The following is a 13,950-nucleotide window of genomic DNA, read 5'->3' on the forward strand; positions in this document are numbered from 1 at the left end:
TTTGCTTGGGTATGTGGTGCACTGTGTTGTGTCTTATGATCTATTCATCATTACAAAATTGATTAAATTTAGTAGAAGTAAATTAACCACCATTATCAGTCCTTGAAACTTTCACCTTTCGCCCTGTTTGTTTTTCCACCATGACCTTTTATTGTTTGAAATTGGTGAAAATCTCGAATTTATGTTTCATAAAAAAAAATCCAAACTTTTTAGGAGTAATCATCAATGAATGTAACAAAGTATGACGACCCTCCAACGGAAACCACGTGCGACGGCCCCCATACATCAGAATGCACATAATCAAAGACACCCTTAGATCCATGTTTACTAGACTTAAAAAATAATCTTGAATGTTTACCATATACACAATGCTCGCATATATAAAAAATTGTCTCATGCAAGGGTTAAAGCCATAGAGAGGACCCTGGGGATATCCAAGGGCGGAAGCAGGCCCATTTACTTGGGGGTCCCGCTAATTTAAGTTAGTGTTACTAGAGGTCATTTTCAGCCTTTGGTAGATAAAATTGAAGTGCAAATCAGCGGCTGGAAGGCCAGGTGTTTATCTTAAGCTGGTAGATCTATCCTGGTCCAGCACGTCTTAGGGAGTATCCTGATCCATTCCATGGCCACCTACCAGATTCCGGTCCTTGTCCTGGTAGACCTGGAGAAGAGATTTGCAAATTTCCTATGGGGCTAGGCTGATAGAAAGAAAAAGCTTCATTGGACTAGTTGGAAAGAGATTCCAAGACCTAAGTCTGAAGGTGGACCGGGGATCTGCAATTTGAAATAGGTAATGAAAGCTCTTCGTGCAAAAATGGCTTGAGCAGCTAAATATGGCAAAGAAGATAGTTTGTGGGCATCTTTTGCTAGAGCCAAATACAAAGAAGACCTTTCCTTAACAGGGTCGGGCCGCCCCTCTTCTTTTGCTTCCCCGTTATGGAAAAACATTAGACCTCTTTTTCCTAATTTAGAGGTCAAAGCGCATCAGCTGATTAGCCACGGGTTCTGCAACCTTTGGTAGGCCAACTGGTCAAGGCTGGGCCCTCTAGTTAATTTGTCAAACCCACCAATCCCAGAGTCGATTCGATCACTTCAAGGCTGGGCCCTCTGGTTAATTTGTCAGACTTGCCAATCCGAGAGTCGATTCGATCGCTTCAGGTTCGTGATTTCCTAGGTCAAAATGGTCCTCGTCCTCCTTCCTCAATTTTCAACTATCTTCTCCAGGATGTTATCAACATCATTTTTCAAATGGGTTTCTGTTTATTGGATGAACCGGACTCCTGGATTTGGCCTTTGGATCCTTTGGGCAGATTCATAGTTAAATCAACTTGGGATTTTCTCAAAGTTTGTAGGTTGTGCAAGGGCTGGACAAAATGGGTGTGGCACTCAAAATTGCCTCAAAAACTCTCTTTCTTTTTTCTTGTTCTTTTTTGTGGAGACTGAGTAAAAGCACTCTTCCGGTTGAGAGCTCCATCCAATCTCGTGTCATTCAGCTTGCATCCAGATGTGTCTATTGTGACGATGGCCATGATCAACATCCGTTAGAAGAATCCATCTCCCACCTTTTCCTTTCCGGCAAGCTCGCGGCCTCGGTCTGGAACTATTTTGGGGCTGTGTTCGGTTTATCTGCAGCAAGGGTTGCGTCAGTGGATGGCAAAATGAGCCAATGGTGGTCCAGCACCAACCCCAGAAGCGGCTTGGCGGTTCTTCGGGGCTTGCTGCCCAGTCTCATCTTCTGGGAGATATGGATATCTAGAAATTCTACAAAGTTCGACGGAAAGCTCATCTTAGCCCCTAACACGATTGCTAAGGTGAAATGGGGACTCTCCATGACAACTAAGGGCCTCTATTCTCCGAATCTATCCTTATCCTCTCAGTCGACGCTTTCGGAGCTGGGAATCTTGGCTTCCCCGGGGCCTTGTCAGTCAGCGGTGCTGGTGAAATGGAAGAAGCCGGAGATAGTTTGAACGTAGACGGATCTGCAAAGGGCAACCCTGGTTGGTCAGGTGGAGGTATATGCAGAGGAGAAGATGGGAGCTTTATTTTTGGATTCTCGGCAGGATACAGGGTGGGTTCAAACACCAAAGCCGAGCTCCATGCGGTATTCGATGGTTTGCATCACTGCCTTAGTCTGGGATTATCCAAGGTCGAAATCAAATCGGATTCTAAGCAGGTGGTAGATTTGTTGAACAGGGATTCTAATCCAGCTTGGATCTGCAAATATTGGCTGTCTAGAATTGACAAGCTAAAGGGGAAGGGCCAGTTCAGATTTGGTCATGTCCTGAGGGAAGGAAATGCTCCAGCAGATGAGATGGCCTATTAGGGGAGCGATCTCTAGGGTAGTTCTCGTTCGTCATCCGTCGCTCCTACCCTCCCATATTAGGGGTCTTCTCTTCCTCGACAAAGTTGGCCTGGGCGCAATCAGACAAGCCTCTAAGGGAATGCCCAGATAGCTTCTGCCTTCTTTTTTCTGAGGAATTGGTTTCTGCTGCAGGGAAGTGCTCTGTCTGATCTACTAGTGCTCACCTGCTTCGTCGGTGTTTGGCCTGGCTACTTCGTTGTGGGATTCTCTGTTGGTCTGGCTAGGAGTTTGCTCTGTTGGGGTTCAGCAGGGTGTGTCTTTTTCTTTAGCAGAGGCTTTCTAGGGTGGAGGTTTGGCAGCGTGTTGAAGGCTCTCTGGGGTGCTGTCCAGTCTCAGCTTCTGCTGTCACTCATGGAGCTTTGTGGGTGGCGGTTTGTTTCCATTTTTCCACGACTGCAGTTGGTATTTGTTTCCTCAGTCCTGGCTGGGTTTGTCTTCGTCGATTGCAGTATGGCTGCTGGTGGGTTCCTACTGTTTCAGTTTTTGGTAGAGGTGAGTTGCAGCCTTCTGTGGCTAGGGTCGTTTTGTGCATGGTGGGCTGCTATTTGGCAATTCTGGGTGTGGTGCTTAGTCTTGGCGTCGTCAGATGTTCTACTGGTCTAATTGTTAGTAGCAGTTCTTATGGCCAGAGAGTGTTTCGCAGCCGTGCCAGCTCCAGTTCTTTCTAGCTATAGGATCTGTTTTGTAAATAAATAAATAAATAAAGGTGGATTGCATTCTTCTCATCAGCCGTTGGATGTGGGGGAGTCATGCGGTTGGCTTGTAGTGTTTGCTTGACTTTTGATGTGTAGATTTCAGTTGGCTGGTATCTAGAGCTAAAGAGGCTTGTCCGATGATACAGAAGAGGCTTCAGCTATAGCCTTTGCTAGTGGGGTCGCATGATTGGATGGCTATTCTGATTCCATTGTTGTGGATGGCTGATGCTAGTAGTGTTTTGGCTGGGTTGTTGTTTGCTTGGGTGTGCGCTACCAGGCTGGTGGTTGATGGCAGTTGGTTGAGTCCGATGGGTGATGTGCAATGCAGTTTTTCTGTGGCTAGCGGCTTGATGATACGTGGCTGTCAGCTGTGTAGCAGGGTTTGGGAAGTTGTGGGTGCCTGCTCTCGGCGTAATTCAGTTGTTCTACCGTCTTGATGTCTGAAGCAGTTCTTAGGACCAAAGTCAGCTTCGTCGCTATGTCCGCTTCTCTTACTCTCGTTGTTGCTTGATTTTTTCACGCAGGAGATAACCTCTTTCCATATATAAGGAAGGATGGAGAGTTTAGATGACATAAAAAATTATTCTATCATTATCTCATCATTTAAATTTTCATTTAAAATTGCATTTATAATTTAACTTCAAACCAAAGAAAAAAAAATGATTATAAAAAAGAGACTAAACCTCGTCAAACCCACCCACTAGTGATTGCCCGCCAGTGGACCCCAGTGGCTTATGTCCAACAATTTATAATGGCATCGTGAAGATAGAGGTCTAACCACGGACCATCTCCGCACATGGGCTCCAAGGGGCCACATATACTGACGATCTTGAGTTCCAACACTGGGAAAACAAATTCCAATGCAATCACCTACTATTGCAACAATGGTTTAGGGTGTGCAAACTAAACAAAAATGACGGTTTTGATTGGCAAGTTGTTGGGTGCCACACTGTTCGGTCCAGAGTGGCAATCCAGACCTACAAGTGTGACAGCTCATTCGATCACGATCAGGCGATTATAAAAAACTCCTTGCAATCGTAATAGACAACATACTCAATTAAATTAATTAAAAGTTAAATAACAAAATTAATTATATATTTAGATTAAGAAATAAAGGATATCTTACAAGGAAGTTAGATTTCTAAGATTTCCAAGTTCCTTTGGGATGCTTCCAGACAACAAATTGGTATTAAGATTCCTGAAAAATAAATAAATAAATAAATAAAATATCAATATGAATGTACGTTAACGACATAGATCACAAGATTCAAGCAAGGAATTAGAAACATGTTTGTTTGGTTGTGTATTAACTTGGGCACATACTTCATGGGACCCACGTACGTAGAGGGATGCTTTGACGATTGGAACCGTTTATATTTTGGGTGTCACTGATCATGGGAAAGACCCGATAATTGCACTAAAAAGAGAATCCTGACCATTTTGTGGTGTAGAACATCCACAATTGAAAGTTGTCAATTCAATCGTCTATATGTATCTGTACACATCGAAATATAAGAATTATCCATTTAGTGTAACTTACAGGACTATGGCACATCCACGTGCGTACAGTGGTAACAAGAGGGGCAGTTTCGATTATCCATTAACCTTAAGAAAAAGTCATGTAGGCAGTGTTTGTAGTTTTTTCAAATAATGCATTAGCTCACTAAATAGATTCCATGGTATTTCCATAAACATGGAAACCTGGGTGGTCTCAGCTTACTGGAAAATGATAGACTTTTTTTCTTACTTTTATACTACGTGAGTTTGTAGACACCCCACCTAGAACGAGGGAAACTATTCAGAAAGATTTTAGTTGAACCTAAGAATTGACCTCTGATCCACTACAGACTTGAATGGAATGAATAGAGAAGATTCTCAAGACCTCTCAGAGACTGCTGACCGTCCAGATGGGCCAAATGACATTTCCACCAATGATGTGGCACCACTAGGATTTGCTAGGACGACCCAGTGTCAACTGGGGTGGCAAAAATACCTCTAAATGTGAAGAAGTACAAGCGGAAATCAAATTCCTGTTGGTGAAAAAGTCCACCTATCAGTGTGTGAACAACTCTTATCACCCAAAGGATCTCAAAATACGTAAAATTATGACACGTCAACACTAGTAGGAATTTGAATTCCACCGGTCACCTCTATAAAATTTCAGCTCCTCTCCCTCATTTGCAACACTTGGCCTTGCTGGAAAAGGCTCGGGTTGGCTTAAAAGAGATTTGTGAGAGTTGAGGGGTGTTTTAAGAGCTTGAAGAGATTTTGTCTTGGCAATCTCCTCCACGCCACAAGGGCACCAGTTTTAAGAAAGTTCATTGATTGACAAAGTAAAGTTAGATCAAGGATGCCCAGTTGGCTCTTTCGTTGTAATAGATGTCTTAAATTGAGTCTGTTATTGGGCCCATCGATGCTATCAACAATCTGTTCAATGTAACCTTCGATGGCATTGAACAATTCTCGATCCCATTGATATTTTTCAGATTTTCTTCGGTTGGTCGCCGGACTAACTGGACACCTTTCGATGCCGTCAATAAATGTTCGATGCCATCGAGAATTTTTAAAAAATCATGTTTTGTCTCTGGATAATTAAGGTGTTATTTCGATGCTATCAAAGAAATAATTTCAATGTCATTGACAGATTCTGCGCAGACTTTTTGTAGAGCCGCGAATTTGCGCGATTTGTTTCTGATTTTGTTTGGGATTCTTTCCAAGGATATATATATGGATGTAAATGGGATTGGGAGGTATTTTAAGGGTTTCTAAGTCGTCCTAGCATTTCAAAGGGTTTAGCAAGGGTGAGATTCAAGGTTGTTTGAATCGGGTAAGATCTTTCTCTTTGTAATTTTTTCTTTCATACTGTTCATCTGTTGTTTTGTGCCGTGATTTTTTCTTGAAAAGATTTTTCCACGTTAAATTGTTGTGTTCTCTGTGTTTCTATGGTGTTATTGGATTGCTATCCTAGATTCATCTCTGTGTGCTTCAGTGGTCCCCCCAACAAGTGGTATCAGAGCTAACGTTGGGGCGCAGGCTTGAATTTAAAGGATTGGCATCAATGGGAAATACTAAGTATGATATTGAGAAATACTCAAGAAAAAATAATTTTAAATTATTGAAGGTTAAATTGATTGCCTTGTTAACTACGCAAGGAGAAGATGGGGCTGTTGAGGAGCAACAACCATTTATGAGTAATGATGATTAAAAGACTCTTGATAAGAAGGTCAAATCATCTATCCAATTATATCTAATGAATGAGCTTCTCTACAATGTTATGAGGGAGAAAACCACAGCAGATATGTGGGCAAAGTTAGAGGACATTTATGCTAAAAAGTCCCTTGAAAATCGCCTACACTTAAAGTTGCATTTATTTAACTTCAGAATGACTGAGGTTGGAGATGTGGAAGCCCACATCAGTAATTTTAATAAGTTGATTTGTAAGTTGCTAAACATGGAGGAAATGGTCAAAGACGAGGATCAGGCATGTATTTTGCTAAATTCTCTTCCGGCATTATATAAGTCTTTTAGGGACTCCTTATGCACCAGTAATACATCCCTGAGTTTAAACACCGTTATCTCATCCCTTCAAGGAAAAGCCATGAGAAAGAAAAAACGGTAGCATGGGGGCCTCTATTGATGCATTGTTTACGAGAGGCCAGAATACTGAGCAAGATACAGGATCTTCTCGGTCGAGATCCAAATCCAAGGGTAAGGTCAACGGCAAGTTAAAGTATTGTAACTATGGGATGACTGAACATGAAAAGGGATTGTACAAATCTTAAGTCGAAAAAAAATAAAAAAATAAAACTCAGAGGCTTCTTCCAGAGAGGCCAACATTACCACGTCTGATGAACAGACAAGCACATGTGATGTGTTACCGGTAGACAGAGTGGAGATAACTCGTTTCAACACTTGAGGTCTTGGTATCGATCCCTAGCGAGGGTGGCTAACATGGAGTGTGTGTACTGACATGGGTGTGTACTAACGTGGATCCTTGACACTTGTATGATGATCTTAGAGACAAGTGGATCCTTGACACAGGGGCATCATATCACATATGATGTGTTATCAGTGTCTATGATTGGACACTTGTATGATGATCTTAGAGACAAGTTGATCCTTGACACAGGGGCATCATATCACATGACTCCTCATGTAGTCATCGGCCTTCTTCCCCAGCCCCCCTCCTTCGTCGCTTCTGGCTAAGCATCTTTTGGCGGATGAAAGGAGGCGACTAGTCATTTCTAGTGAAGCAGTGAGATCATGAGCAAGTGAATGAACGAGCCAACAAGCAGCAAGTGAAGTGCATAACATAACGAGAGACAAGCCATGTTCCTAAAAGGAGTGACCATGTTTTCTTCCCTTCTACTGACACTGTTGCCCAAGAAGTTCCGCCTCACTAAAATGAAGTGTGAAGATCTTCCTGAGTCAATCAATACCAATCACGTCAAAGTCTATCATGGGTACCAATCACTATAGTAGAGCAGCCCGAAGTCAACTACTTGAATGAGAAATTCTTGTATAAAAAATGTATATCCAACGGAGAAAATGAGAAAAGAAAAGGGATGCGCACAAAATAAAGGCATAAGAAAGAAGCAAAAAATAAAAAAAGATAATGGCCCCTCGGATGAGTGCTGCCATCTCTTGCCAAAAACTCTTAAACGGGTCCAAAGCATTGGGTCTAACCACTTCAAAGTCACCTGTTACTAGGAAGATGCCAATCGGAATGATGGAATTCCATAATTATAAAACACAGTTATAAAAATAAAAATAAAATAAAATAAAATAAAAAAACGTGTCCAAATTTAAAAGATAGGTTGAAAACTTAAAAAATGGCAATTCAAATAAAAACAGCAGACACAGTGGACTTGGTGAAAACTAAAAGACATCTCCAAAAAAAAAAAAAAAACAATAGACACGCTAAACCTGTGAAAACCAAAAAAGGGTACGTTATTTTCATTAAATTCTTAAAGTTTATTGCCCAAGACCCTGCACTTGGCGTAGTCCAAGGAAAGTAAATTCAACTTGGAGCGGACTAATTCCAAATCACGCCTTGATTTCCACGTTGAATGAGTTTTTATTTATTTATTTTTAATTTTGTTTAATCGTCACATATTGTTAAATATATAGTCTTCCAAATCCCAAATATAACATGACCATCAACATATCTGACAACAACTACAACATCATCATGGTCGTCATCAACATCACCTCGTTTCTTATATATCAGAAGCTTTTAAATAACTTACAAGTCCTGCATGGCCCTTAAGTTGCCGATAGACGAAGGCAAGGGACCTGTTAAATAGTTTCCACGCAAATTCCTGCAAATATAGGGCAAACTTTGTAATTTGGGGCAGCAGGCATAAAAGGACCAAGGATGGCCATGATCAAGTGATCCAATTTTCCATCAGTACCCCACCATGGACGGGCTATGATCCCAAAATCACATCAACCAGACCATCCAAGCTTTGAAAAATGAAGGAATTTAACTTTTTAAACCATATGTTTAAAGACCTCGGATCCAACAGTAAAGGAATATATATTGTTAGAGGTTTGCTAAGCCGCACACAATTACAAGGCAGTAGATGCACTTGTTAAGACGTACCAGCATTTGCATGTGGACATTTGATCCAAACCGTTTAGAAAAACTTGCTAAAGCTTTTCAGCCATCCATTTCTTTTTAAAATTCTGGGCCACCTAAAGAGCTTACCAGCCTGAATTTTCTGCCAAAATGTAAATATAATTGCACTAAACCGATGGACGGACAGCTTGGATCTCACGTCCGTGTGCTATGTTGGCAAAAAGATGGTGGCATATGGATGAGATGTCTTAAACACCTGTGTGGGACACCAAAGGAGCTTTACCTGAAATAATAGGACTAACCTGATGGACCATTTTGAGAGAGAGAGAGAGAGAGAGAGAGAGAGAGAGAGAGAGAGAGAGAGAGAGATGGTGGATCTCAGACCCATGTGCCACATTGGCACGTATCAGGTAGCATATGGATGAGATGCCTTGTGGATGTGTGTGGGCTTTTAGCAAAGGTCATATATTAGATATCTTATAGCCCATGCACAGTGCATTTAGTTTTTTGGGCCTGAAAGTAGGCCCAAGCATGCACATGCAAATATTGATCAAAGGCCATCTGCTCACTAAACGCTGGGCTTGAACATCAGATGGGCCACTGGTCGAGCCCTTTTTTTTTAATAGTTAAGATGGGCTGAGGCCCAAGACCACAATGTTGAAGGTTACTTTGGTCCTGAAAAGGGTGTTGTGTGAAAGTGGAGTTTATTGGACATCCTCGCTTCATATGACGTTTGATACACAGGCACTTAGAAATGGTGGTGACATATCAACTCAAACTAACCCGACCAAAAATCAGATTGGTTGAACAATCCTAACATCTTATTTGTGGAGACTTGTTTATTGAAATAAGACTATTGGATATTTTCATTTTTAACTGTCCAATAAATGCCCACCAATCTAATAGTCAGATAAAAAATAAAATAAACATAACTTTATTGAATTTCCAAGTGCCCGTGCATCATCCATCATATTCTGCCAGCGTTTCAAAATTGTTCTCTTTGTGGAAATCACAAATTAGAGTAGAGAAACCCATACAGAACTGTGAGATGAGTCAGTTTCCCAATGGCTTCCGGAATAATGTGACCTCTTGAAATCTGACTATCGACTTTCCTGAAGGACAAAACAAATAGAAATAAGTGAATTTATACAAGGGCATATCCTAACATTCGCATGCAGGCTTAGGGAGTCAATCTCCTCTTTATATGAGCTAGAAACAAAAGGCAGGCCCGGTATGGGCCCACCTTTGATTTAGAACTAATCCAGTGGGCCCCACCTGTAGAGTGAGTGTTTTACGTGTATATCAATGAATAGTATGCGTGATAGAACACATACAGTTTCGTTATGCGACAGATGGATCCATTGTTGCATTGGCATTCGATCCCAAGGTACAATCCGCCCATTCCCGTGAGAGCAGACCCGCTACACAGTTCCCCACTTATATTCCAATCAGATGATGCGAAAATGTTCCATTGCTGAAAGATGGAATTTAGAATAGCGGCTGCACCATTCAAAGCAAACATCTTAAGAGTCAGTAGTTAGGATTGTTAACACGCGTGTTCGGTCATGATATAATCATAAAATTATGCACCAATGATCATTGGTAGAAAGGTTACCGAATGATTTTGATAGAGTGCCTTTAATCTTGTGCAAGAAAGCCATGTTTTGGTCCAACTGAATTTCAAATCGGTCTACCGCCAATTCAGGTTTTGACCTGTTGCTCACTGTGATGTTTTGGCCATATTGGATTCGACCAAAAGTTTGTACTATGGTTCAATTCTGTTTGACCGAAAGTCTCTTGATTTTACCAGACTTAATGTGTAAGTGCAGGATTAGTTTTGTTGAGGGTCAAATATTGCATACTGGACCCTGATTATTACTTGATTTTACGAATATGATAATGCTTAACATCCTACTTTAATCGTGTTTTTGTTGCAATGTGAATTTAAAGAGCTTTGACTGAAAATGGTATTAAAAATATGGATTTAACACACTAAAATTACCAAGGCGAGGGACGGATCTTAAAGGACCAAGATCAAAGAATTTACACAGAAAATCAAGTAATTAAAGTACAAGTGGCCTAAAAGTCATCCTGGATGCAAGATCATAGGGTTCCCAACATCAGTTCGGCTTAAAAATTATATGTGGCCTGAGAACCCTAAATTAACCGTACACTTCGAAATTCAGCCCTTTGATCCCTCTGAAAGTGGCCCAACAGACATATCAACCCACATATCAGCTATTTGAGGGCCCACCTGTTCTATGAATATGCTTCAATTTTTTTCTCAACCACTCAAATTAAATGATTAAAGGGATGGACAGATCGGATTTCTCATATACACCAAATGCACCCCACCTTGAGTGGTATTTGCACGCAGCGCACGCACACTCGCTGTGCACCAGAAGAGCGAAACGGGTCAACAGACCACTGACCGAGTTTTTTTTAATTTTTATTTTTATTTTTTAAAATTTCTCTTCTTCTTTCCGCACGCAACACAAACCCGCGAACAGAGCTTGCGGTTGGGTTCTAGTGGGCCACCACCTTGCCTCAACGGTCTGATCCGAACCGTCCATTAGAATCCCACGATCCCTCTCATCCAATCCTAGGTGACAAAATTCCAAGATTCGGCGAGGATGGGTTCTCAACCATTTAAACGCAGGTCAGATGGCCGTAAGGTTAATCAGGTGAACCGCATCAAAAGCAATCCAAAACCATCCCTTTCTGATCATAATTTCAAGGCGCATCCAATGGACGGAGTGGATTTCTCCTTAGACACTGATCATGTGCCCCACCACTCATCACGCAAGAGGAATTGCGCAGACTGCGCACTTCCGAGGAAACCGCCCGATCTAGCGTTACAGGCTCTCCAAACATGGATCAAAACAATGATCCAGACCGTCCAATTTTTTAAAAAAGGGGATTTCAACCCTTCCAAGGTGGTCGGATTGACCGGACTGGACGATCCTTCGACCCAGATTCACTTCAAACGCAACAGGTTGCGCGTGTTTTTGCTGCATAAAATAGAGTTATGCAAATCCGGTTTGTGCGCGATTTGGACTACGTAAGGAGGGCCAGTGACCGACCTAGCTGTCTCATTGCTAGCAATAAAAGGAGAAGAAAGGGAGAGAGAGAGAGAGAGAGAGAGAGAGAGAGAGAGAGAGAGAGACATTCAACATCCAGGTTGGGACAGGCAGCCGTGGAGGCTCAATCTTGGGACGTGAGCAAAGACAAGGAGAGAGAGCATGAAGTGAAGCTGTTTTAAAAAGAGTTTTTCTCTTCTTTGCTCTTTTATGTTTTTTTTATTATAGAGATTTCAATTTAATCATGTTCATGATAGGCTAAACCTCTTAGCTAGGGCTAAGAGGTGAAGCTTGTAGCGTGATTGAGAGGGTTGCTTTATTTTGATTTATGCTTTATTGAAATCTTGTGGATTCTAATTTAATTATAAAGAAATACTTTTAGTTTTTAATGGTTTGTTGTGACCTAAATTACAATAGATCTGCGGTATCTTTGAGTATGTTCTTTCCATTATAGAGATTATTAACTTGGGAACCCTGTTGTTCATCATCATCCCCTGGGTATGGTTGGATGATGGAATCTTTTCTAACGTTCATAATTCTCTTAGACTGGTTGTGGATTGATAAATTTCTGTTGTTTATTTTGTCTCATTGGCATAGTTTTGTGATGGAATCAATTCTAATTCTCATACCTCTCATCTCTTGAAAACTGGATCAAAGGAAGTTCATATTTGTGTTTTAATTGATTATCTTCCAACTGGATGAAGATGGGACTCTAAGTCCAGTTGTGTTCATGAATCAAGCATATATCTCCTTGATCTCTACAAGTGAATCATTGGCACCTTAGTTTCCTACCTTTGAATTTTACAAGTCTTAGTTAAATAAATTCACAATTATTCCCTTTATTCTTCTTGATTTAGATTACATCTTATTCTAGTTCTAGTTCTGGTTACTTTCAGATTAAGTACAAGATTCAGTCCCTGTGGATTTGACCTCGATCTTACCGAGATTATTACTACATTGCACCCCTATACTTGGGGTGTGAACAAGTTTCTAATTGGGTATGTAACATATAAATACCTTGTAATCTTTTGATTAGGGTTAGAGAGCAAAACATCTAAGCAAAGTTTTGAAGGGGATCTAGTGTTTTCCATATGTTAAGTTGTTACATCTCTTGTAATTTTTTTATATAATGGATTGATCGTTGCTTAGTGCCATAGTTTTTTCCTACAAGGATTTTTCATGTAAAACTTTATGTATTCTTTGTGTTTGTTTGTTCTTTTTCATTCTGTATTGTGTGTTTGATTCGTTCCGAGGTTTCTTCCGTGTCCATTAAGGGGTTTTAACACCCGACAAGTGGTACCAGATAGTACGTTGGATTATTAGATTGAAACTAAAAACATTGTATCGAGGGGATCAAATGTGAAGTTCGAGACAGAAAAGTTCACAGGTAAAAATAACTTCGAACTATAGAGGTTAAAGATGAAAGCCCTCTTAATTCAACAAGGGTTGCAACATTCACTCCTTAGAAAAACAGGACGCCCAAAATCTATAAAGAAGATTAAGATGAACTTGAGAGGACAATTATCATAATTCAATTATGCTTGGCCGATAAAGTCTTAAACAATGTCATTGATGAGACTACTACTGTAAGATTATGAGCAAACTTGAAAAATATTTATATGATGAAATTGCTCTCCAATCGTCTATATCTGAAGAGACAATTTTATACTCCGAGGATTGTGAAAATGTTGGATCTCTATTTGCACATCAACATCTTCAACAAACTATTTTGCAAACTAACAAATGTATAGGTGATGATCAATGTAGACGACAAAGCTCTAATTTTATTAACATCTCTCCTGGAGTTCTATGAGTATTTACTGGATACTTATGCTATGGTAGGGATACCTTGATGTCAATAGCATTATCTCGGCCCTTCAGTCGAAGCAGTTGAGAATAAAGAGCAGAGGTGAATGTACTTCTACGGATGTATTCTTTGCTCAGGAAAGATCGTCTAAAGGAGAGAAGGGGAAGTCGCGATCAAGGTTCAAGTTGAAGAATTAGAATTGTGTTAGGATGGGACATATGAATAACTATCAAAATTCAAAAAATCAAAATGAGGAGAAATCAGATGATTCGCCGAAGGAAGCCAATTTAGCGAAATCTAATGAAAGGACGAGTGGTTGTGTGTGTTGTCAATGTCCAAGCTCAGTCACTTATATAATAAGTGGATTTTGGATACGAGGGCATCACACCATGTGTGTCCTCATCAGAGTTGGTTCACCACATATA

General features: G+C 40.7%; 1 protein-coding gene across 8 annotated transcripts in view; it reads right to left on the reverse strand.

The window, feature by feature from the left end:
- Nucleotides 1-13,950, reverse strand: part of LOC131220892 (probable LRR receptor-like serine/threonine-protein kinase At1g56140) — an 83,920-nt gene that overhangs the window by 56,299 nt on the left and 13,671 nt on the right. For 5 of the 8 annotated variants that reach the window (XM_058215797.1, XM_058215798.1, XM_058215799.1 and 2 more), the window contains exons 2-5: nucleotides 9,973-10,138; nucleotides 9,676-9,750; nucleotides 8,307-8,378; nucleotides 4,184-4,255 (exon numbers count right to left, since the gene is read on the reverse strand). In XM_058215797.1, coding sequence (XP_058071780.1) covers nucleotides 4,184-4,255; nucleotides 8,307-8,378; nucleotides 9,676-9,750; nucleotides 9,973-10,138 — 385 coding nt within the window. Of the gene's footprint in view, nucleotides 1-4,183; nucleotides 4,256-4,836; nucleotides 4,894-8,306; nucleotides 8,379-9,675; nucleotides 9,751-9,972; nucleotides 10,139-13,950 lie in introns of those variants that run through there. The other 3 variants (XM_058215796.1, XM_058215795.1, XM_058215802.1) reach the window with 3 other exon arrangements.

Source organism: Magnolia sinica, chromosome 12, assembly GCF_029962835.1.
Source record: "Magnolia sinica isolate HGM2019 chromosome 12, MsV1, whole genome shotgun sequence".
Lineage (NCBI taxonomy): Eukaryota > Viridiplantae > Streptophyta > Magnoliopsida > Magnoliales > Magnoliaceae > Magnolia > Magnolia sinica.